Consider the following 24093-nt stretch of genomic DNA (forward strand, 5'->3'; position numbering starts at 1 on the left):
TCCCAGAATTGTTTGCAGTCCTGAACCTGAGCCCTGAAGAAGGAAGGAGAAGCCCCAAATTCACCCAATGGGCTTTCTCCTTATAATTGATCTGTGTCTATGTTCAGTATATCCTTTCCTCTGAAAGATTGATTACATTAGGCCTCTCCCATAAGCTCATTACTTCATGTTTATAGTATTGACCCCTTACTGAGAAGAATTAATGGTAATGGAGGGATCCAAGGGAAGGAGGGGGCTTGAGGGGCAAGACAAAATGGGTAAAGCCCTGTGCTTATGCCGATAATATCACTGTCTTTCTCCATTCTGCTGGCTTTTTCTAATGTGCCCAATTTAGTAAGGACAATAGTGAAGCTCTTTGTTTAGATGAAAGAGACAGATTACTAGAAATATATAGAATAGTCTTGTTCTGATTTAGGGTCCATTTGATGCAAAGTACTTGAAAAGTTTGTTGCAAATATATCTAATAAAAAATGTCCTCCTATTGGTCCATATAACCAGGCATTCTGTATCCTACAGTCTGTGGTTCCCTCTGTGTAACATATCCAACTAAAACCTTTTTGGGATTAGTTTTAGCCTCTGCCGCAATGCGCTCCTCATTTTATATCTTTGCTCATCACTAATTGAGGGTCTTTGTTGCCCCAGCGTATATTTGTTTCCTGCATCATGAAATAACATTATGGTTACTATTACCCAGGGCAGGGATCCCCAACCTTTTATCCCTGTGAGCCACATTCAAATGGAAAAAGTTTTGGAGAGCAACGCAAGCATGAAAAAAGTTCCTGGAGGTGCCAATAAGAGCAACAATTGGCTACTTAATAGTCCCTATGTTGACTGGAAGCCTACAGAAGGCTCTGTTTGGCAATTATACTGGGTTTTTATTTAATCAAAACTTGCCTCCTAACCAGAAGTTCAAAAACAACTGCTTTGGGGGCACTGGGAGCAACATCCAAAGGGTTGGGGAGCAACATGTTGCCCTTGAGCCACTGGTTGGGGATCACTGACCCAGGGGTTCAACCACTTGCACATTTGCTATAAGTTCTGGGTCATTAGAGATCACTAGATCCAATATAGCAGGTTCCTGGTTGGCTCCTCAACCACCTGTGACATAAAGTTGTCCTTCAGCAAGTTTATAAACTTGCTCCCATTTACTTCCTGGCAGTACTATGGCTCCAGTCAGTATCAGTAATTGCAACAGGAGCTGAGCCTCCTCCTCCTCACTTACATTAGGGGGGCTATAGCATACCCCTACCATTAATTTGGTGGATTCTTTACTATCTGTGAGAAGCTCCACCCATAAGGCTTCTGCTCCCTTGATTACCACCATCACTTCCTACTAAATATTTGCTTTTAATTCCTGCTTAATGAACAGACACACTCCTCCTCCTTTTCTATTGCCCCGGTCCCCCCAAAACAATGTATAACCTCCAATATTAACTGCCCAGTCATGTGACTCATTCAACCAAGTTTCAGCAATGCCAATCACATCAAATTTCCGCTCCAACGCCAGTACCTCCAGCTCTCCCATTGTCCCAGTCAGACTCCTTGCATGAGAATTTTGCATATACAGCTTAAGCCCCTCCCTGCCATTATCAGCACCCCCAAGCAAGTCTCCTCCCCCAAAATGCGAGGAATGATCAGCTCGGTTCAAAACAGCTGAACTGCCCAACCTGATCTCTGCATGTATTTCCAGTTTAACCAGTACCTTCATAAAACACTCATTTTGCTTAGGGTCATGTGAAATGACGGGTAAATAGAAGTTCACGGAAGGTATTTCATGGACAATTACACAGAGTAAAGCACAGTACGTCTGTAAGAGCAGGTGGAAGCTATATCAATCAGGAGTCTCTTTGGCATATTTTTCTTGGAGAAGAAAACCCAACAGGCCCTGGACCTGGTGACAAGTGACCGCACCCATCCACCTACTGCCCTGGGACTATTTACAAATACAGTTTCCTGCAGTTACACAACTCTTTTTAGGTGTCCCATTAAAGCACTGGAGAGACACCAGCTTTCTATGCAAGGAGAGCGAGAACTTTGACTAAACAGGTATCTATCTGTCGTGCTTTGTGCTTCTCAGAAACAGCAGAAGGACCATTGTGGACCATTGTGTAACCAAAGTGAGGTTGCTGCTTGGCTGACTCTTGGCTGCATCTGTCTGTGGTTATAGGTAGGACCAAGGCTTTTGGAAGCTTCTCAGAAACCCGTCCATTGTTCAAGGGGAAAGTTACTTGACTACAAATGCGCCACAGAGCTCTGCCTCAGCCAGTTTAACACCATGACCATCTGCAAACACCGGTCAGGAAACTCACTATCTAGCGAAGTGCGTGCAACCTGGGGATCTACTTTGTGTTCTCTTGTATTTTAGGTCATAAACCAGAAACCTCCTCCTCCTCCTCATCCTGTGAGAAATGTCCAACAGTAAGTGTTCCACAGCCCCTCCGTCTGTGCTTTTTGTCTTGTCATTGCTAAATCTGCCCTTGCCATGTTGCTATGAACTACAGCCCCAGGCACTAAAATAAATAGTAGAAGCCTGGGGACTTAATTACTATAGTCGATTTTATGTTTAACAGGAAGATGATTAATTGTTTAACATAATTCAGAGATATCCACTGTGGCCTTTCTCGTGGCCGTCTCTGCTGTTTTTGACTTTTGCCAACAGTCACTTGTTGCCCCTTTGAGCTGCCTGTATGTTCCCAGAGCTCGTGCCAATATATTCTTCTTGCCCCCCATCCCATGTTATTCTTATGAGCAGGACATTTCCATGTTTTACAGATGTACAAGACCCTGCTATGCCCATCCAGATGCAGCCTCAGTGGCACAGTGTATCTGGGACCCCTCAGGAGTATTCAGGGCCCCATCCTATCGTACCCCCAGGGCTTGAACCGCTTCTGGAGGTGAGTGGCTTTTTAATTTAAAAGCAAAGTTCATGACTACCTGCATCTCCCCACCCAAAACTGCTCAATATTTTATCCACACCAGCGGTCCTCAAGCTGTGGGTTGGGACCCCCTTGGGGGTCGAACGACCCTTTCACATGAGTCGCCTAAGACCATCGGAAAACACATATTTCCAATGGCCTTAGGAATAATTTTATGGTTGGGGGTCACCACAACATGAGGAACTGTATTAATGGGTCATTAGGAAGGTTGAGAACCACTGATCTACACGATTCCACCCAAAACTGTTTAGTTTTACCTGCACCTCTTCGACCAACACATCTTATCCTTGTCTATCACTGCTCTTTACTTCACCTATAATATCTCTCCATTAAAGGACAAGTAAACCCCCTTTTACTGAGGGGCACCAAAATGTTAGGCACCCCCCAGTGAAACAAATCCTTAATTTTTGTCCCCAGTCAAAGAACTGCACCGATCTAAGTAAAACAACTCTCGCCAGTTGCCATGGAATGAAGTCATAAAGGAGTCACGGGTGTGGGGGGGGGGCAAGTGCAGCACTAAGATAGTTTTTCCGTTTGCCGGTGCAGTTTTCTTTTAACTGGAGCACTGGCCCATGGAAAAAAAATTAGCAATCTGTTGTTCTATATGTTCCCAGAGCTATTGCCATTATACTATTCTTGCCCCCCATCCCTGCTCTACTCTTGTATTCCTATTGCCTCTGCTTTCTGCCTCTGTTGGCCATTGTGCCTTGCATCGTCTATATGATATCCCATTAACTCAAAGGATCGACCCTTTAGAAAGCCATGAAACGACACCAGTTGGAGAGTATAAACATACCTTTCTGTTTTAGGTGGATGAAGTAACATTGGATGGAAACGGTAAGAATTATTCTAATACAAACTATATGGCTCTGCTCAGAAGAGCTTACAGAGTAGGAGGGGACATGGAGAGGGAAGAACGTAGAGTAGAGATGGTCTGTATCATTCTCCATCTATCTCCTGGCTCTGTCCTTCAAATGTCTCGACTGAGGTTCAATATAGAATATAGCAATTCACATAAACTGAGGCCCAAACACCCCCCCCCCACATGCCCCATACATTAGTTCTTCCTATATTCCATCAGTATAGCAAACCTTCTCTTCCACCAGTTTCAAACTTGCCATAAAACTGCGCTTTACAGTTTCCCATTCTAAATAAAGTACCAGGGCCTTTCTCCTCCAATGTTCAACATTGCAGCCCAGTCATATATTTTCTTTATATACAAGTTGTATAAGGGAATGTACCACTATAGACCCTTGGGGGTACATTTCCAGTCACCCATGCATCAATAGTTACATTGTTAGACTTTGGTGTAACCTTCAATGGAAACTTAATTATCTGGTGCCTCAGTTGTGTTCTCTCTACCTTTTCCCTGCTCTCGTCAACCAATTTACCTCCCATTGATAATATGGGTCCTACCCATATATTTTTTTAATTTTAATTTTTGGTTTTAGCTGCCTGATGTTTTTTTTTGCTGCTTTATTGGCTTCCTTGCTTTATTGGCCTTCATGCACATTTTTCCGTACAAACCTCAACACCAACACTTTTATCAAACCATACAGGTTGATCTTATTGAGTTCCTAACATACATTCTATCCAGTTATCCAGAGCCCTGGGGGGAGAATCCTATATTCTATACACGAGGACTGGAAGTGCTGTGGGACCCCGCTAATACTCAAGTTTGAAGACCCCTGTAGACAGGAAGTTGTACATGCCCATTTATTGCCGGAAAGAGGAGGCTACAGTGTCTACAAGGAGGTGAGTCCTGTTCATAGACTGAAAACTTATTTTTGGTCGCACTGCAGTTTATTCTATCATACCCTTGTGATTCAGACCCTTCCAATCCCTTTCTGTGTATCTAATTGTAGATGAAGCCCACCCACTGCTCATGTTGCTGTGCAGTTGTTCTGCTTAAACAGGCGATCAATGACTCTTTGTTTCTATGTCAGCTGTTCATTGGTTCTGATAAGGGTATTGGTCAACTCTCCTATGGTTTCTCTTTCTGGCTACAGAGGAGCTACTGAAAGCAGCCTGAACTTCCTATCATTTGGTCCATGCATCTTCTCCACTCCCCTGAGCTTTGTATATATATACAATAGTAAGATATATAATATATAGTCATTTTTGTAGATTTTCTCCCATCTCTATGGATTGTGTCTTGGTACCGGTGCTGTCTTCTGGAAGAGTAGTCACTTACGTTACCTATAATTGCCACCTAGGGACTAAAAAGCTTTCTACCAACTATGTGTAAAGAGGTAAAATAATGATTTATTTCATTGAGAAGTGAGAGTTAGATAGGGTAGATAGTAAGGACAGCTTGAGTCCCAACGAGGAGTGAGATTTTAGGGTAGAGCCCCAGAGGCGATAGTGTGCCAGTTAGGGAAAATAACATTTAGATTGTAGGTTAGAGGAGGACCTACAAGAGTTGCTTGAGTGAAACTTGCCCACTTTAGGGAGTGTAGGGGTACTGGAGGCTTCTGTGAGAGAAGGGAGAGAGTAAACGTGGAGAGCATATTGGTGAGAGAGAATCTTCCATGCTGAGATATTTTTGTAACTGACACTTTGCTAGTCAATTGGTTCCAGTCTGTAACTGACACTTTGCTGGTCAATTGGTTCCAGTCTGTAACTGACACTTTGCTGGTCAATTGGTTCTGGTCTGTAACTGACACGTTGCTGGTCAATTGGTTCCAGTCTGTAACTGACACTTTGCTGGTCAATTGGTTCCGGTCTGTAACTGACACTTTGCTGGTCAATTGGTTCTGGTCTGTAACTGACACTTTGCTGGTCAATTGGTTCCAGTCTGTAACTGACACTTTGCTGGTCAATTGGTTCCGGTCTGTAACTGACACTTTGCTGGTCAATTGGTTCTGGTCTGTAACTGACATTTTTCTGGTCAATTGGTTCCGGTCTGTAACTGACACTTCCCTGGTCATTTGGTTCCGGTCTGTAACTGACATTTAGCTGGTCAGTTGGTTCCAGTCTGAAACTGACACTTTGGTGGTCAATTGGTTTCAGTCTGTAACTGACACTTTGCTGGTCAATTGGTTCCAGTCTGTAATGACACTTTGCTGGTCAATTGGTTCCGGTCTGTAACTGACACTTTGGTGGTCAATTGGTTCTGGTCTGTAACTGACATTTTTCTGGTCAATTGGTTCCGGTCTGTAACTGACACTTTGCTGGTCAATTGGTTCCGGTCTGTAACTGACACTTCCCTGGTCATTTGGTTCCAGTCTGTAACTGACATTTAGCTGGTCAGTTGGTTCCAGTCTGAAACTGACACTTTGGTGGTCAATTGGTTTCAGTCTGTAACTGACACTTTGCTGGTCAATTGGTTCCAGTCTGTAATGACACTTTGCTGGTCAATTGGTTCCGGTCTGTAACTGACACTTTGGTGGTCAATTGGTTCCGGTCTGTAACTGACACTTTGGTGGTCAATTGGTTCTGGTCTGTAACTGACACTTCGCTGGTCATTTGGTTCTGGTCTGCCCTTGTACTATCTGTGAGAAACCTTCAATAAAGCTTGCCATGGTTCATAAGATCATCATGTATCATGCCTACTTCTTACAGCAAAGGCCGCGCTTTTACATCTGACTGTAATGGGTGCCGGCCAGTCACGGGTGGCCCCATATGTGGCAACAACCCTCATAAATGTCATTATTATTTTCCAGCTGCAGATAGAAGCTCCGCCTCCTCATCCAGTTGGCTTTGTTAGACACAATCATACAGCTATTTACGATGGCCTGAAATTCTTCATCCAGGATGGCCAGAGGAAGCCCTTATTCAAATCCGACATCAGCTTTTCTACCTTTTGCAACAACTCCATTGAGGTACAAAAACATTTTACACAAACCATTACACACAAATATTAGACAATTATAAAAGCACAATAAATAAAGAAGGTATAGTTGCCCTTCAGAATCCAAAGAATTCTGTCTGTGATTAAAGTGCTTGATAATATAAAGGCTAACTAATGACAAAAGAAATACATATAATAAAATATGATGCCATTTTAATTCCGGATGCTCCTTTGCCATTAGATAGGCCTGATAGGCAGCGCTCATGTTGTAAGCAGCATAACGAAGCCTGAAGCAAAGGGTTTCCCAGTTCGTATACAGTTCCCCAGGGACCTGCAGGCTAAAATGAAAGCTGTGATCATTGTGACCTACCTCTATATGGTGAGTTTCCCACCCCCACTCAATAACCAACTTTATAATTCACTATGTTTCTCCTTGTTACTGTATGTGACTATATACATTTCTCTTACTCTCTATTCAACCCTTAACACTTACTCAACTTATTGATCTATTATAGTAATGCTCCATACACAAAATATTGCTCTATACAACACTTACTATAACTCCCCCTATTGCTCTACCTATATGTCTTTCTATTACGCCACATAACTCTTCCTGTAACTCTTCCTACTGCTCCACATATCCCTCTGTTTAACTCCTATTGCTCCATATACCCCTCCCTATAACTCCTCCTATTGCTCCATATACCCCCCTATAACTCCTCCCATTGCTCCATATACCCCTCCCTATAACTCCTCCTATTGCTCCATATACCCCCCTATAACTCCTCCTATTGCTCCATATACCCCTCCCTATAACTCCTCCTATTGCTCCATATACCCCTCCCTATAACCCCTCCTATTGCTCCATATACCCCTCCCTATAACTCCTCCTATTGCTCCATATACCCCTCCCTATAACTCCTCCTATTGCTCCATATACCCCTCCCTATAACTCCTCCTATTGCTCCATATACCCCTCCCTATAACTCCTCCTATTGCTCCATATACCCCTCCCTATAACTCCTCCTATTGCTCCATATAACCCCTCCCTATAACTCCTCCTATTGCTCCATATACCCCTCCCTATAACTCCTCCTATTGCTCCATATACCCCTCCCTATAACTCCTCCTATTGCTCCATATATCCCTCCCTATAACTCCTCCTATTGTTCCATATACCCCTCCCTATAACTCCTCCTATTGCTTCATATAACCCCTCCCTATAACTCCTCCTATTGCTCCATATACCCCTCCCTATAACTCCTCCTATTGCTCCATATACCCCTCCCTATAACTCCTCCTATTGCTCCATATACCCCTCCCTATAACTCCTCCTATTGCTCCATATACCCCTCCCTATAACTCCTCCTATTGCTCCATATACCCCTCCCTATAACTCCTCCTATTGCTCCATGTAACCCTTCCTATAACTCCTCATATTGCTCCATATACCCCCCCTATAACTCCTCCTATTGCTCCATATAACCTCTCCCTATAACTCCTCCTATTGCTCCATATAACCCCTCCCTATAACTCCTCCTATTGCTCCATATAACCCCTCCCTATAACTCCTCCTATTGCTCCATATAGCCCTCCATATAACTCCCTTTATTGCTCCATATACCCCTCCCTATAACTCCTCCTATTGCTCCATATAATCCCTCCCTATAACTCCTCCTATTGCTTCATATAACCCCTCCCTATAACTCCTCCTATTGCTCCATATACCCCTCCCTATAACTCCTCCTATTGCTCCATATAGCCCTTAATTAATTTGACCTGCCATATTGTATTGTTAACTCTACACGTAACTCTCTTCTTTTATAAAGAAGTTATATGTAGATCGTTTACCTGTTGGCTGAGCAAAGTTCCCCAGCACTATATAAATTTAATGAAGATTTAGAGAAAACACATTAATGAAGTACCCCTAGAAAAATACATGTATTTAAAAATAGACAGACAGAGTACCGCACACAAAGGGACTTTGTAGAAAAAACAAAATTATTTATTGAAAAAATCCGACGTTTCGAGCACCAAACTGTGCTCTTCCTCAGGGACAAACCAAAAGAAAAAATACATACACACCCCTTATATACCCTACTGTGCAAAAACGGCGCCAAAAGGTGCAGGTCATCACCATAGTAACCAATGTCAACAAATAAAAATGCACAAAGTAAAAATCACAGATAAAACAAATGAGCATAATTGCATGTACCACTGGTTATTAAAGGAAATCACAAACAAAAAAGAAGAAACAAAAGAGATACGTGTAGCCGATGTGCAAAGTGAAAGTATCAGTTTAGATAGGATACAATGTTGTAAAACAGTGAAATAGGAGAACTCCCACCAAAAGCAAGTACAAGTTATCGTTTAGGGCTAACCGAAAAGTAAAATCATTAGTGGCTTACTGAGAAGCGGTGGGGAAGTCTGCCATTCTTATCTAGGAGAGATCGCTGCTGTGCATAGAGGTTAATGCCGCCCGACGTACTATCATTATCACACTGATAAGTGACGTCATCATGTGGAGTCAAACACGGCGCCGTTGCCATAGCAACGGCTGAAGCTGAACCGAGTGTGGGAACTAGCGCGCCTTAGCCGTGCCTAACATGTAAAGCCCATTAAGCACACGGCAGGCGCTAGAATAAACGAAAAAGGTAAAAACAAAAACATCACACTACTACAAGGGATTACTAGACTAATGGTTAAGCAAAGCATAAGTCGCAAAAAAGAAGTACCTACAAATGAACCATTCACTTCACGCCATACAGGGAGCCCCATTGAGAGGCCCATATGTAAGTGTCGCCAAGGTTGTCAATAGGAAATGCCGACTAAGGGCACTGCTCAAACCAGAATAGGTAAAACAAACTTGCACCACTATGGGCGCTAATCAATTGCACCACTGTCGGTGCTGAACAGTGATAGTTAAGAGGGCTGGTAACTGCACCGCATTAAGTGCTGCTCCATGCCAGCTCTTTGGACACTGTTCTTAGTGGCACTATGTGCAACCTGGTAATAGTAACACGAATGTGGGTGTTACTGATTGAGCAGCCAGAGGTGGCACCGAGTCAGTGTCTGTAACAATGCAGACCTTATTATAAAATATTTATTCAGGCAGTGAGTGTAGGACAGAGGGTACTATGTGCGACTATAAAAATTGCCACGGAGAAACAATCCCAATAAGTAATATGTTAGGAGCCACACGTCCACTGCTTCAAACGAAACGGCATATCTCCATTAGACAATAGATAGTGGGCATATGGCAAATAACCTATCATGCTAAAGTTGCAGGATCAAAGTAAAAGAAAGAAAGAAACCAAATATAGTGACACTTGGAAGTGAAGGTCTAAGTGATCTTTAGGTAGCAAACAATGTACAATAATGGTGAAAATATATCTATGCAAGTAAAATAGAAATATTCTATATAGAATATAAGAATAATCTAAGCTGTACTGAGTTAGGGAGAAAAACGAACATACAAATTATAGAGCACAAACAAGACAAGGTTAAGATATCTGTATAGATTGGAGCACAGTTATAATATCAACCAGTCGTCAGGGAAAAAACAAAAAGCCCTGAAAGAAAAATATACATAAAAATATATAGGTAAGGTATTAGTTGCATGTGTATCCAAACTCATAGTCAGATGAAAATGGAGAGAGGAAGCATTTCATTCAGTCCACGTGGATTAACAGTGTCCAGTCTGAAAATCCATTTGGATTCCAGTTTAAGCAATTCTAAATCTCGATTGCCGCCTCTCCTAGGGGTGGGGACGTGGTCTATCAACATATGCCTGAATTGAGGGAGAGAATGTTTTGCAGTCACAAAGTGTTTAGCCACAGGTTGATCAGCACTACCAGAGGAGAGACCTGCCCGAATCGCACACCGGTGATTGTTCATTCTGTCCCTATAAGCCGTGGCAGCTTTGCCAACATATGCAAGGCCACAGGGGCACCAAGCTAGATATACAACATAATTGCTAGTGCACGTCAGTCTGTGGCGAATTTTGAAGGTTTGGCCCGTGTGTGGATGTCTGAAAGTAGTTCCTTGGACCATCCCACTGCAAGTCTGGCAACCAGTGCACTTAAAGCACCCTGGTTTCTGTAGTAACCCTAACCATGTGGAGGGTTTTTCAGGAGGTTTAAGGTCCTTAACCATCAGCATATCACCCAGATTCTTTGCTCTCCTGTAACCCATAAGAGGTTTTTTAATTCCTGAAAAGGGTAGTGAGACATCCGACGTGACAATATCCCATCTGTTTAGAAGAGCTTGTTGTAAGTCTTTACTTTCTGCAGAGAAGGTATTGGTAAAAATCAGTGGGGGTTGTTTGCCAGAATTTTTAGTCTTTGGTATTAAAAGGTCATCCTGGATAAACTTTAGGGCTCTGGTTTTCTGTTCCAGTATCAATTTTTGACTGTAGCCACGTTGTAAAAATCTCTCAGCCATCTGGTCGACTTGGGATATTGCTTTATTGCGGTCAGAGTTATTTCTAATAACCCGAAGAAACTGAGAGAACAAGACCCCCCTTGCGGTCGAACTAGGGTGATGCGACTGTGCATGTAAGATGGTATTACGATCCGTGGGCTTGCGAAAAAGGGTGGTGCCTAAATGATCCCCAATTTTGTAAATCTCTAGATCTAGAAAATGAATGTGATTGTCACTCCACTCAGCTGTAAATCTTACTGGGCTGGGTAAGTCATTTAAGTGACTAACAAAGTCAGACAGGTCAGAGTCAGTGCCCTGCCAAATCAAAAAGCAATCATCTATGTAGCGTTTATAGAAGAGTATGGAAGTTCCTATTTTGGGATAAATGTGTGTGCGTTCATAGTGATGCATAAACAGGTTGGCGAATGAGGGGGCAACATTAGACCCCATGGCGGTGCCAGAGGTCTGCAGATAAAACTTGTTCTCAAATAAAAAATAATTATGCGTCAATACAAAATCAAGGAGAGCACATAAGAAGTCAATGGGAGGTTTGGAATGACCAAAATTAGTGAGTGATGTACGAATCACTTCTAGCCCAGCATCGTGTGGAATAATCGTGTACAGGCTGGACACATCCATAGAGACTAGTGTGCAATCTTCAGGAATGGACAAAGTACGTAACATGGAGATCAAATGAGTGCTGTCCTGTATATAGGAGTCCATGGACTTCACTAAAGGCTGTAAAAAATGGTCCAAATATACAGCTACTGGTTGGCATAAGGAGTCTGTGGCCGAAATAATTGGTCTGCCAGGGGGTTTATCCAAAGACTTGTGTATTTTAGGGATAGTGTAGATGAATGGAGTTCTAGGGTTGGGACTAAGTAAATATTCATAAGTAGGCATATCTATCCAGCCACTATCCAATCCCAGACGAAGTAGTGACCCCAACTCGTGGCTATACTTGACAGTTGGGTCTTTCGTTAGGTTGCTGTATGTAGTGGTGTCAGATAACTGGTGTAAAAGCTCAGTACGATAGTAATGTTTGTCTAACAAGACAATGGCCCCACCCTTGTCAGCCCGGCGTATAATGAGGTCATTATCTGCCTTCAATGTCTTAATGGCACCCCATTCATCTTTAGAAAGATTACTGTAAGTAGTACGTGACTTATCGGGTACATTACATAGAGTTTTACAGTCTTTCATTAGTAAACGAGAGAAAGTGGAGATGGAAGCCGGAGTGTTAGGGGGGATATAATTACTCTTAGGTTTAAATAAAGTAATAGGTGTACTATTCGAGTTTTTGAAATGATCTTTGAGTTTTAAAGTACGTGTAAATTTAAATATATCTTGTGTAAGTTCAAAGGGATCTGCATGGTGTGTGAGTACAAAAGACATGCCCTTAGATAGAACAGACATTTCCTGTTCAGATACACTGTGTTTGGATAAATTAAAGATCACCGTTTCTTGGTCGTCTGACTGAGGGGTTGTCTGGGGGGTTTTTGTTTGGTGCCCACCCCTCCTTGGCCGTCTATTTCTGTGGCCCTTCTTGGTCCCTGGGATCTTGTGGATACCCCTAAAAAAGGGGAAGTATTAGGTTCAGTAGAAGTGGTCAAGTCAGAGTCGGAGGAGTGTCCGGAACTATCAATAGTGCTCAGTGTATGTGGTTTTTTGCTGAACCTGGTTCTAACCCTTGGTCTCTGTTTACGGTCAGTCAGACCCAATAACCACCCATACACACGTCGATCCTGATAATCCCTCTTAACAGTATTAAGTTTGCTTTCTTTAAAGTTAATCAAATCTTCCCTGTGTTTCTTTAAGTTGTCGTCAAGTTTTTTTAACCAGTCTATAGACTTGTCTTGTTTTAAAGTAGGTAGAGAAAGGTTCTCTGTGGTGGCAATATCGGATCTAACTGGTAGCAAGTCTTTCCCCACCTGTTCTATCACTAGCAAAATTAAATCCAAGGAGCACTTATTCAAAATTTTGCACCATTTGCTCAAAAAATCAGGGTTGTTTCTACCTAAGGTAGGTATATTTTTAATGCGAAAGCCCCGGGGGATCAGCTTTTGTTTGTGATAAGAGGATAGATAAGTACCATGAAGTAACAAGTCAATTTCACGTTTTTTCAGAGATAACAATGTGTGGTACACCTCTAGGGGGGTCTTACCGCCATCCGATACCAATGTGTCCGTGAAATAAAGTTTCTCCGCATCCTCAGCGCTGTAAGATAGTTCGCCTGAGAGATCTAGTTCAGCAAACACATCAGTGTTGCCAAATGCCATCCCTTCCTTGTATCCAAAAGGGGATGTAAGATGTAGTCTTTGGAAAAGTTAAATGGGCAACCATAAAAAGCCCAGAAAAAATCAGCGAAAATGCCAAAAATTTGGGGTGCTTCCTAGATGCCAAACAGCAGGCTATGTATACAAAAACAAAAGAGGAGCACACCCTACAAATACAGCAAATGCCCTTGGTGCTGGTCAAACAATTTAGTAGACAGACAGAGTACCGCACACAAAGGGACTTTGTAGAAAAAACAAAATTATTTATTGAAAAAATCCGACGTTTCGAGCACCAAACTGTGCTCTTCCTCAGGGACAAACCAAAAGAAAAAATACATACACACCCCTTATATACCCTACTGTGCAAAAACGGCGCCAAAAGGTGCAGGTCATCACCATAGTAACCAATGTCAACAAATAAAAATGCACAAAGTAAAAATCACAGATAAAACAAATGAGCATAATTGCATGTACCACTGGTTATTAAAGGAAATCACAAACAAAAAAGAAGAAACAAAAGAGATACGTGTAGCCGATGTGCAAAGTGAAAGTATCAGTTTAGATAGGATACAGTGTATTTAAAAATATATATATATTATGCTTTTTAAAAATGATGCAATATTTTCACACGTATAGCCGGAGAGAGCATTGTGTAAGTTATTTTAATTCCAAGGTTACTTACCCTTTATTACTCATATTTGTCTCTGTTTGCAGAACTACTGGGTTGATGAGATTAACAGAGCAGAATGTGCTGCTGCCGACCCGGAGGGAGGAGGTGGTTGAGGTGGAGTTGGTGGAGGATGTTATTTATATGATATAAGGGACAGAATGGTACAACATGATATATATACAAACAGATCCAAAGTTCAGCTCTGGACAGATTGCTTTATGGCAGTCAATGTCAATAATATCAATGAAGTCTCCTTCAGCCAATAAATGTTACTATAGATTGCTATCCATTGTGCTAACTACTGCTTACTAAGTAAATAGCCTCGGCCTAGACCACCTCAATGCATATGTAACCTTATTACTAGTCAACCCTTATTCACAGGGTCCTCTGCCCTAATGTAGGCTTCAGGGATTCCTTCTGCCCCCAACCCCCCTGCCCCCTGAGAGTATCCAAGAGAAAGTATCGGATTCGCCTCATTCATTTTTTCCACAAGAAGGGGTCGATGGTTAGTAAAAGAGCCCCATGGTGGGGTTTGGGTTGGAGAGATGTGCCCAACTTATATACATGGTAGGGAAATGTAGGGTTTACATGTCCTTTATGGGGCAAATTTATAAAATTGTGAGAGTAGAGCTCACCACAGAAAAATCCAACCACTTCCTATTCATTCCTATGGGATTTTTAGTAGTGTATTTATCACTGAGTTCACCTTTTGATAAAAATGCTTCTAAAATCCTATAGAAATGAGCAGAAAGTGGTTGAATTTTCCTGTGGTGAGCTCAAGTTTCACAGTAATACATCTGCCCCTAAGAGTCTCATGTTTATTGATTTGTATACAAGCCAAAGGGGTTGAGGAGGCCGCCTCATATGTATGCAAATAAGTCAAAAGGGATTCTGGGAACAAATTCCTTAAGGCTCTTAAAAACATCCCATTACATGGGTTTATCCTATAGGCTAAAGCTCACCCACTGGGTTTTTAAAGCGAACGCCAGGATAATAGCTGATCAGATTCCCAACTACAGACTGATTTTGCCCTTCTTGGGGCTCCTCACTACACCCTGCACTACACTGATGAGCCCCAAGAAGGGCGAAACCCAGTGGGTGAGCTTTAGCCTATAGGATAAACCCATGTAAATGGGATTTTTCTAAGAGCCTTAAGGAATTTGTTCCCAGAATCCCTTTTGACTTATTTGCATACGTATGAGGCAGTCTCCCCAACCATTTTGAGTTGTTTGTGAATCCCCACTCCTGGCTCTCCCTAAGCTGATCAGAAAACCCTGCACTACACTGATGAGCCCCAAGAAGGGTGAAACTGGTCTGTAGTTGGGAATCTGATCAGCTATTATCCTGGCTTTTACTTCAAAAACCCAGTGGGTGAGCTTTAGCCTATAGGATAAACCCATGTAAGTGGAATTTTTTTAGTAGCCTTAAGGAATTTGTTCCCAGAATCCCTTTGGTCTATTTGCATATGTACAAGGTGATCTCCTCAACCCTTTTGATTTGTTTGTGAATCCCCACTCCTGGCTCTCCCTAAGCTGATCAGAAAACCCTGCACTACACTTATGAGCCCCAAGAAGGGTGAAATTGGTCTGTAGTTGGGAATCTGATCAGTTATTATCCTGGCTTTTGCTTCAAAAACCCAGTGGGTGAGCTTTAGCCTATAGGATAAACCCATGTAAATGGGAATTTCTAGGAGCCTTAAGGAATTTGTTCCCAGAATCCCTTTGGTCTATTTGCATATGTATGAGGTGGTCTCCTCAACCCTAATGACTTGTTTGTGAATCCCCACTCCTGGCTCTCCCTAAGCTGATCAGAAAACCCTGCACTACACTGATGAGCCCCAAGAAGGGTGAAATTGGTCTGTAGTTGGGGATCTGATCAGCTATTATCCCGGCTTTTGCTTAAAAAACCCAGTGGGTGAGCTTTAGCCTATAGGATAAACCCATGTAAATGGCAATTTCTAGGAGCCTTAAGGAATTGGTTCCCAGAATCCCTTTGGTCTATTTGCATATGTATGAGGTGGTCTCCTCAACCCTAATGACTTGTTTGTGAATCCCCACTCCTGGCTCTCCCTAAGCTGATCAGAAAACCCTGCACTACACTGATGAGCCCCAAGACCTGTGAAACCGGTCTGTAGTTGGGGGAAAACCGGTCTGTAGTTGGGAATCTGATCAGCTATTATCCCGGCTTTAGCTTTAAAAACCCAGTGGGTAAGCTTTAGCCTATAGGATAAACCCATGGAAATAGGGTTTCCATGGGAATTTGTTCCCAGAATCCCTTTTGACTTATTTGATTCTGCAGGCTACACAAAATGGCTAAAAATCCAAATTCGACAATTCTCCAGCTAAAACTTGCCGAGTTCAAATGGCAGAGGCCCCTCCCCTTTCCTGGAAGATCCTTCTTTTGTCTTGAAGCTTTCGAGTCTTCTGCCTTTTTCTTTGTGCGACAATTCGATAAAGTCGAGTTTCAGTTGAACAATTTTTGAGTTTTCGCGGCATTGATTCAAGAAAGTCACATTTGCTGCAACTTTTTCTTGCACGGATTTTTCATATTGGACATTCGAGGAAATGAGTTTAGTCGAGTTTTAAAATTAAAAAAAATTAGAAATTATAGTAAATGTGCCCCTAGATTTTGAATTTTTTGGTGTTATTTGCTCTATTTTGGTTTATGTTGTTGTCAGTTTGTCAATTTTGAAATATAGAGTCCGAGGGAAGGGACCTTTGCCATTGGCTTCTACATGAACTCGGCACGTTTAATCTGGTGAATTCTGAAATTTAGATTTTTAGCCACGTAGTAAATCTAGGAAAAGTCGTAGTATTTTTTCACTGTTACTTTTTGCACTAAGAATCCGATTCAAGTTAGAAAAAAAAATATCGATGGTTAGTAAAAGAGCCCCATGGTGTGGTTGAACTTTAGAGGTTTCAGAATTTTTACGCTGGTTTTTTGTGCGTCAATTCGATAAAGTCGAGGTTTTGATGCGACAATTAGAAAAATTTTAGTTTTCGTGGCATCAATTCAAGAAAGTTGCAGTTGCTGGCACTTTTTTTTGCACAGATTTTTCATATTGGATTTTTTGAGTAAATGTTAGACATTCGAGGAAATGAGTTCAGTCAAGCTTTAAAATAAAAAAAAAAGATTTTGAATTTTTTTGGAGTTATTTACTCCATTTTGATTTATGCTGTTGATTTGTATGTCAATTTTGAAATACGGAGTCCAAATATAAGACTACCTGTAGCAACAGGCATGATGGCCAATTGGTTAAGATGTTGGACTTGAAATCCAATGGGGGTTCCCTGCCCAGGTTTAAATCCTGGTCAAAACAAGGAGCTTAATAATGTTTAGTTAATAAGCAAATTATTTCACAAAATTGGGGGAAGATACAGACTTACTGTTTTTTTTAAGACAAAGTTATTCATTAAGTGGTTGTAAACCTTTTCCAATTTTCTTAAATAAACTATTTGACCCTTAATAACTTGCTTGCAATGTGTTTGTCTTCTGCTAAAGATGGCTCCTCTCCATCAGGCTGATGAAACGGCATTGTCTGCCAATGTTGGACCATGGATTGTTAATGGTAAAGGCAGAAGTTAGAGAAGCTTGAGCTTTTCCTCATCTTGGCTCAGATCTCCTAGTTTGGGCCACTGGTAGGAGGCACCAGAAAAAGGTATTAGGCCACCTGCATTGATGGACAACATGCACAATATCAACCATTTGGTTAAATAACTGGTAAGTCAGCCCACACTTGGCCAACTGGATGTTTACATTTTTCTGTTAGATATCTGGCAGGTTTTTGGTCAGATATCCACCGGATTGTCCATCTGAGAAGGCCCATACACAGGCAGAGCTGCTGGCTCATTCTGAAGGGGCCTAATTGGCAACTAAGATCTGTCCTTGTATGGTGACTGTAAATGATGGGGTTCAGTTATAGTGTAAGCAAAAGATGGGTTTTATTCACACTTAATTGCAAGTCTTTGGATGGAACCAAGTTCAACAGACTATACATAGTAACTTAGTAACATAGTAAGTTAGGTTGAAAAAAGGCATACGTCTATCAAATTCAACCTTAATGCCTATATCTGCCTAACCTGCCTAACTGCTAGTTGATCCAGAATAAGGCTAAAAACCCCATCTGAAGCCTCTCTAATTTGCCTCAGAGGGGGAAAATTCCTTCCTGACTCCAAGATGGCAATCGGACCAGTCCCAGGGGCAACTTGTACTAAGAGCTATCTCTCATAACCCTGTATTCCCTCACTTGTACTGAGAGCTATCTCTCATAACCCTATCTAGTATAAATCAACCTAAAGCAACTGGACTTGCTGAGTAATCATTGAAGACGTTTCACTACTCATCCGAGCAGCTTCTTCAGTTCAACTGACTGGTATGGGAAGTCCTCAGCATATATACATTCATCTCAGCTGTTATCATTTCATGTAGATATTTTTAGCAACCGTTTCCCTTATCTCCTTGTTCCTAAGACTGTAAATGATGGGGTTGAGTAATGGGGTAACTACTGTGTATAAGAGGGAGATGAATTTATTCATGTTTAATGACCGGCCTTTGGATGGAATTGTATATTTAGCAATTAGTATCCCATAGTATGTACAGACAATAGTGAGGTGGGAACTACAGGTGGAGAAGGCTTTCTGCCTCCCACTATTGGAGGAGATCCTGAGGATGGTGATAGAGATGCTGACATATGTTGCAATGATAATCAAAAAAGGAGAGATGACTGCTGGTATAGATATCACGATGGTCGTTATTTGCAGAATCATAGAGTCTTTGCATGAAATCTCAAGAAGAGGAGCAACGTCACAATAGATGTAGTCTACGATATTGCATCTACAGAACTCCAAGTCACTCATCTCGGCTATAATAATGAGACAATATAGCAGGCTCAGGCACCAAGACCATACCAGTAACTGGAAACAAAACCTGGTGTTCATGATGTTGATATAATGCAGAGGGTTACAGATGGCCAGGTACCGGTCGTAGGACATTACAGTGAGAAGGTTACATTCAGCTCCAGTAAATGACCCAGATGCAAAAACTTGTACAAAACAACCAATGATAGACATTCTTTCTCCTGTTCTTAGCAAAGTAGACAGTAACTTGGGGACAACACTTGAAGACAAGAAGATGTCACATAAGGAGAGATGACTCAGGAAGAAGTACATGGGGGATCCGAGATGTTGGCTTTGCAGAAACAATCCAGCTATCAGCAGGTTCCCAAATAACGTCATCATGTACAGTATTAGGAATGTGATGAAGAAGAACATTCTCAAGATCTGAGGGCCATTAATTCCATGCAGAATAAAGTATGTGATTGTGGTCTTATTACTGCCATTCGGGCCGATCATATTCATGTCACACATTTTATAATGAATGGATTAGAAGAAGAGATTATGTTCAGTGGTAATGTAATAATGTACAGGTAACATAATCCCAGCTCATTGGCTGCTGATATAATCTCTTATTCTTTCTTATCTAGAAAAAAAAATATCCATACTTGTCTACAGTAACAAACATTCAGGTATTAATCAACAGTAATAGTGAATATTTTGAATATAGTTGCAAGGTGCAACAAATTTGATAGTATAGTTCCTTCATCCAGTGTCAAAGAGTTGCAGTGGTCTATCTTCTAGTTTATACTGTTGCCCAATATAAAGAACATACATTCCCACAGAGGCCAATTAAATGTCTGAAAAAAAGTACAGAGCAATCAAGTTATCCTTTGTTCCCTCTGGGGCAGGACACAAGTGTCTCTGACATTGGTCCCTTGGTGGCTTCTGAGGAGCAATTTTTTTTTTAGGCTTGTCTTCCTATTCATCTATATGTCCATATGGTAGACATCAGATATATAAGAATGCTACTCCTACATCTTGTAACATGGGGCTTTGGATCCCATAAGAAGCAGCCCCGATTTTTTTGCCTCTCCAGTGAGACCCATGAACCTCTATTAGCGCCATACCCACCCACCCCTTTCTTCCTTCTTCTTCCTTCATTCTTTTTTGGTCTTCTAGTTCCCATTCAACTTTACCTATTCTTAAACGGTTGTGCTGGGATGCAACAGATGTACATCTATTGGTTGGCCATGGGAAGATCTATGAGACAACATGTATGGTCTAGAGCAGGGGTCCTCAAACTTCTGACCCAAGGGTCAAGGGCCTCTCAGACTTTTGGGGGGCTGGACTGTTGGGGGGCTGGACTGGCAGCGGCAGGAGGGGGGCAAAATGTGTCCCAAACTGGTCACATTTCCCCCCAACCCCTCCCCCCCCCGGTGCTCCCTTCATTCCTGCTGAGTCCTACCTGCTGTCCGTCCTTCCTCTGAGCTCCCCCGTCCCGCTCCCCGATGAGTCCTCTCTCTTCGCTGCCAGGGGTAAGGAAGCAGCGGGGGGGGAGGGGTTGGGGGGAAATGTGACCAGTTTGGGACACATTTTGCCCCCCTCCTAAATTCCACTGGGGTGCCGGATGCGGCCGCGGGCCATAGTTTGAGGACTGCTGGTCTAGAGGGAAAAGAGAGGCAGTTGTGGGTGGATACTTGCATATGTTTACCAGCATGATTCTATGAGAGATGGGTGACACCAGGAATCTCGTGGTGAGACGGTATCTGGACAGTTTTCCAACTAAATGATGTCACATATGTTTTCAGGGCTTTTATGACCTGAGCAATTTCCTATAGAAGTACTGTGAGTTCCGGATGACCCCAATATTTAAATGTGTTTTTACTGGTAGCCCAGAAGGGGCCCAGAATAGTGAGGGAACTAAATGTGTGAGGGTAGCGCCCAAAGTGCAGGAGTTATTTTTATTAATTATGTCCAGACACCATTGTTTGAGTGTTAAATCCTGCCTCTAGATCAGTGGTTCTCAACCTCCCTAATGCCGCGCCCCTTTAATACAATTCCTCATGTTGTGGTGACCCCCAACCATAAAATGATTCCTAAGACCATCGGAAATATGTGTTTTCCGATGGTCTTAGGCGACCCCTGTGAAAGTATTGTTCAACCCCCAAAGGGGTCCCGACCACAGACCATGCAAGTACATCATCTTGTGTGAGATGCTGTATCTTGGCCACGTATCCAATGACCAATGAGTGACTTTTTTCGCCAGGCATAGATTCGCATCGTATTTCCGCATTTCGCCATTGGTGAATTGTTTTGCGAAACTTCCCCATAAATTTGCCGCAAAAAAATTCACTCATCCCTATTGGTCACTGGATACATGGCCAAGACACAGCATCTCATGCAAAAAAATAGACACAATCACATCAAAATAGCCTCGATCGCATAAAAAATAGGTGCGTGCGACAAAAAAATATGTGAATGACCAAAATTTCAAGCAACAACCACGTTTCGCTGATTTTTCGCCATTTCACGAATTTTCCTGACGTTAAGCAGGAGCGAAAACCAGTGGTCAGAGAGTGTTTGGGGGAAGATTAGGGGGGCTCAGTGGGTAGTTGCGTTTCTGAGGGTTTAGGTTATAGGCTTGAGTGAAAGGGTGAGTTTTAAGAGGCCGTTCAAAGTCTTGGAGAGTCTGGCAGTGCCTAATGGGATGGGGAAGGGCGTTCCAGAGGATAGGTGCGAGAGTGAGAAGTCCTGGATGCGAGAGTGTAAGACCCGTCGGCGGCGCGGCCACCCGCCTGGCCACAAGGGGGCACTCCTTAACGCCCGCACATGCGCCCTGCACTTAAATAGATGCCAAGGGCCTAGGATCACTGCGAAGTGATCATTTTCCTCGTGAAATGCTAAGCATTGTTATTCTACTGAAAAGCTTGGTCTTGACCCAGCCTGCCCCTCGACTATGTATCCTGCTGCCTGGACCAACCTCTCGCCTGCCTGACCATGCGATTGCCTCTCGACTCTGCTTTGACGCCTGGTTCGGCACTCCTGCCACTCCTCCACTTGGTCCCAGTCCTGTTTCACCTCCAGCGGCTGTGCTCCTTAGTGGGAGGTGTAGGAGAGGTCCTTCCTCTGCGAGTTCTTCCAGCAACACTTCCGTGAGTCCTGACAGAGAGTGAGAGGAGGGGATGAGTGAGAAGGAGAGAAGGAGGTCGTGTGTACAGCTACGGTTACGTCTGGGGGTACTTGGGTATTAGGGTGGTTATATAGGTTGGCACCAGTGAGTGCTTTGTAGGTGAGTACAAGAACCTTAAACTGAATCCTGTATGTGACAGGCGCCAGTGCAAGGACTGGCAGAGAGGGGTGGCACTTGTGGAGCGGGAGGAGAGGTGTATGAGTCTGGCAGCACTGTTCATGATGGATTAGAGTGGGGGCAATTTACACAGGGGAAGCCCACAGAGCAGTGAGTTGCAGTAGTCTAAGCGAGACATGACAAGGGCGTGGATGGGAATTTTGGCAGTCTCATGAGTGAGGAAAGGTCAAATGCGTGCAATGTTTTTGAGGTGGAACCGTCAGGATTTAGAGAGTGTTTGAATGTGGGGAGTGAAAGAGAGAGCAGAGTCAAATGTGACTCCTAGACAGCGAGCTTGTGGAACTGGGGTTATATTAATATTTCCCACACAGACAGTGATGTCAGGCAGGGAAACAGAGTTGGAAGGTGGGAAGATAAACTAGCAAGGATTTCAGTCTCAGTTTCAGTTGTTAATGGATGGGTCATAGCTATTATGGAACAGTATGGGGCCTGGAAGTTATACAGGAACTTTGGAAACTGGGACAGACCAAAGAGGGTTTGTTGTCTATGGCAGGGGGTACAATGACATGTAAGATATGGTATAGGCATTCACTCTGCCTGTAACAGCTATAATATATATATATAATTTGTACATGGGGTACAGCACAATCTAAAAATGAGCTTCAAGAAGTGAACCACACACCATATCCTTTATCCAAATGCTTTATTTACAAAGTTTGGTGAGACAAATGGCACCACAAGTCCAGACAATAAATCATGATCTTCCTACTTGTTAATAAGAAGGGAAGTTTTAATAGGATCATGGCTCAATGGCTTGATGTTTTTTGGATACGTCCACTAAACAGAGCAAAATCCTCCATCAACAAATGTGAAAGCTGACAATGGAATTAGAAATTAGGAAACAAATCAAGGACCAAAGGATCATTTTTTTTTATGCCAATCGCATGTTTTTCATATGTTGAAACAAAGGCTATTACACACTTGTGTTTCTGCAAAATGGGTGCATCAAATGGGTTCTGAGCATCAAGAGGGGCACTTTAGCATTATTCATTAGGGCACCCAGTCAGTTTTAATGAAGGGGAACCTCAGGCATCCTCAACTAAGGCCCATGGGCCAGATACGGCCCCCAAGGTAATTTACCCGGCCCCCACTATGATCTGATGCATGGATGCAGTGGTGAGCAGGAGGATGCAGGGGGGAGCCAAAGGAGGGAGTGGAAGGATGAAAGTGGGGAGCGGTGGATGTGAGGAAACGGGGGGCCAGAGGACACATGGGGGAGCCAGAGGAGGGAGCAGTGGGATGCAGGGGAGCAGGAGGAAACAGGGGGGAGCCAGAGGACACATGGGGGAGCCAGAGGAGGGAGCGGTGGGATGCAGGGGAGCAGGAGGAAACAGGGGGGAGCCAGAGGACACATGGGGGAGCCAGAGGAGGGAGCAGTGGGATGCAGGGGAGCAGGAGGAAACAGGGGGGAGCCAGAGGACACATGGGGGAGCCAGAGGAGGGAGCGGTGGGACACAGGGGAGCAGGAGGAAACAGGGGGGAGCCAGAGGACACATGGGGGAGCCAGAGGAGGGAGCAGTGGGACGCAGGGGAGCAGGATGAAACAGGGGGGAGTCAGAGGACACATGGAGGAGCCAGAGGAGGGAGCGGTGGGACGCAAGTGGGGAGCGGGTGGACGTTGGGGAGAGCCAGAGGAAATGGGGGGAGCCAGTTTGAGGATCCCTGCTTTAGGTGCATAGAGTACCTGCCCTTATCAATGGATTTAATTACATATTTGATACTGTAATAATGTAGATGTTGCGTCTCAACTCCTACCTGCATATCCTCTACCCTGGCAGTGATGCATATACCTCT

The 24093-nt window shown here is 43.1% G+C and overlaps 1 protein-coding gene across 3 annotated transcripts; it reads left to right on the forward strand.

The window, feature by feature from the left end:
* The first annotated feature begins 1734 nt into the window (after nt 1–1734).
* LOC100493959 (phospholipid scramblase 1) lies at nt 1735–14235 on the forward strand. Of its 3 annotated transcripts, none has more exons than XM_004919540.4 (8): nt 1736–2046; nt 2366–2418; nt 2773–2894; nt 3746–3773; nt 4534–4691; nt 6602–6760; nt 6971–7108; nt 14142–14235. In XM_004919540.4, exons 2-8 carry the CDS (start codon nt 2409–2411, stop codon nt 14208–14210), a joined length of 684 nt encoding a protein of 227 aa, XP_004919597.1. In that variant the 5' UTR covers nt 1736–2046; nt 2366–2408; the 3' UTR covers nt 14211–14235. The 3 variants fall into 3 exon arrangements, with proteins under 3 accessions (XP_004919598.1, XP_004919597.1, XP_004919596.1); XM_004919539.4 differs by having other exon boundaries at nt 1737–2046; nt 2168–2418; XM_004919541.4 differs by lacking the exon at nt 6971–7108 and having other exon boundaries at nt 1735–2418.
* Nucleotides 14236–24093: the final 9858 nt, after the last annotated feature.

The sequence above is a fragment of the Xenopus tropicalis genome, chromosome 3, assembly GCF_000004195.4.
Source record: "Xenopus tropicalis strain Nigerian chromosome 3, UCB_Xtro_10.0, whole genome shotgun sequence".
Lineage (NCBI taxonomy): Eukaryota > Metazoa > Chordata > Amphibia > Anura > Pipidae > Xenopus > Xenopus tropicalis.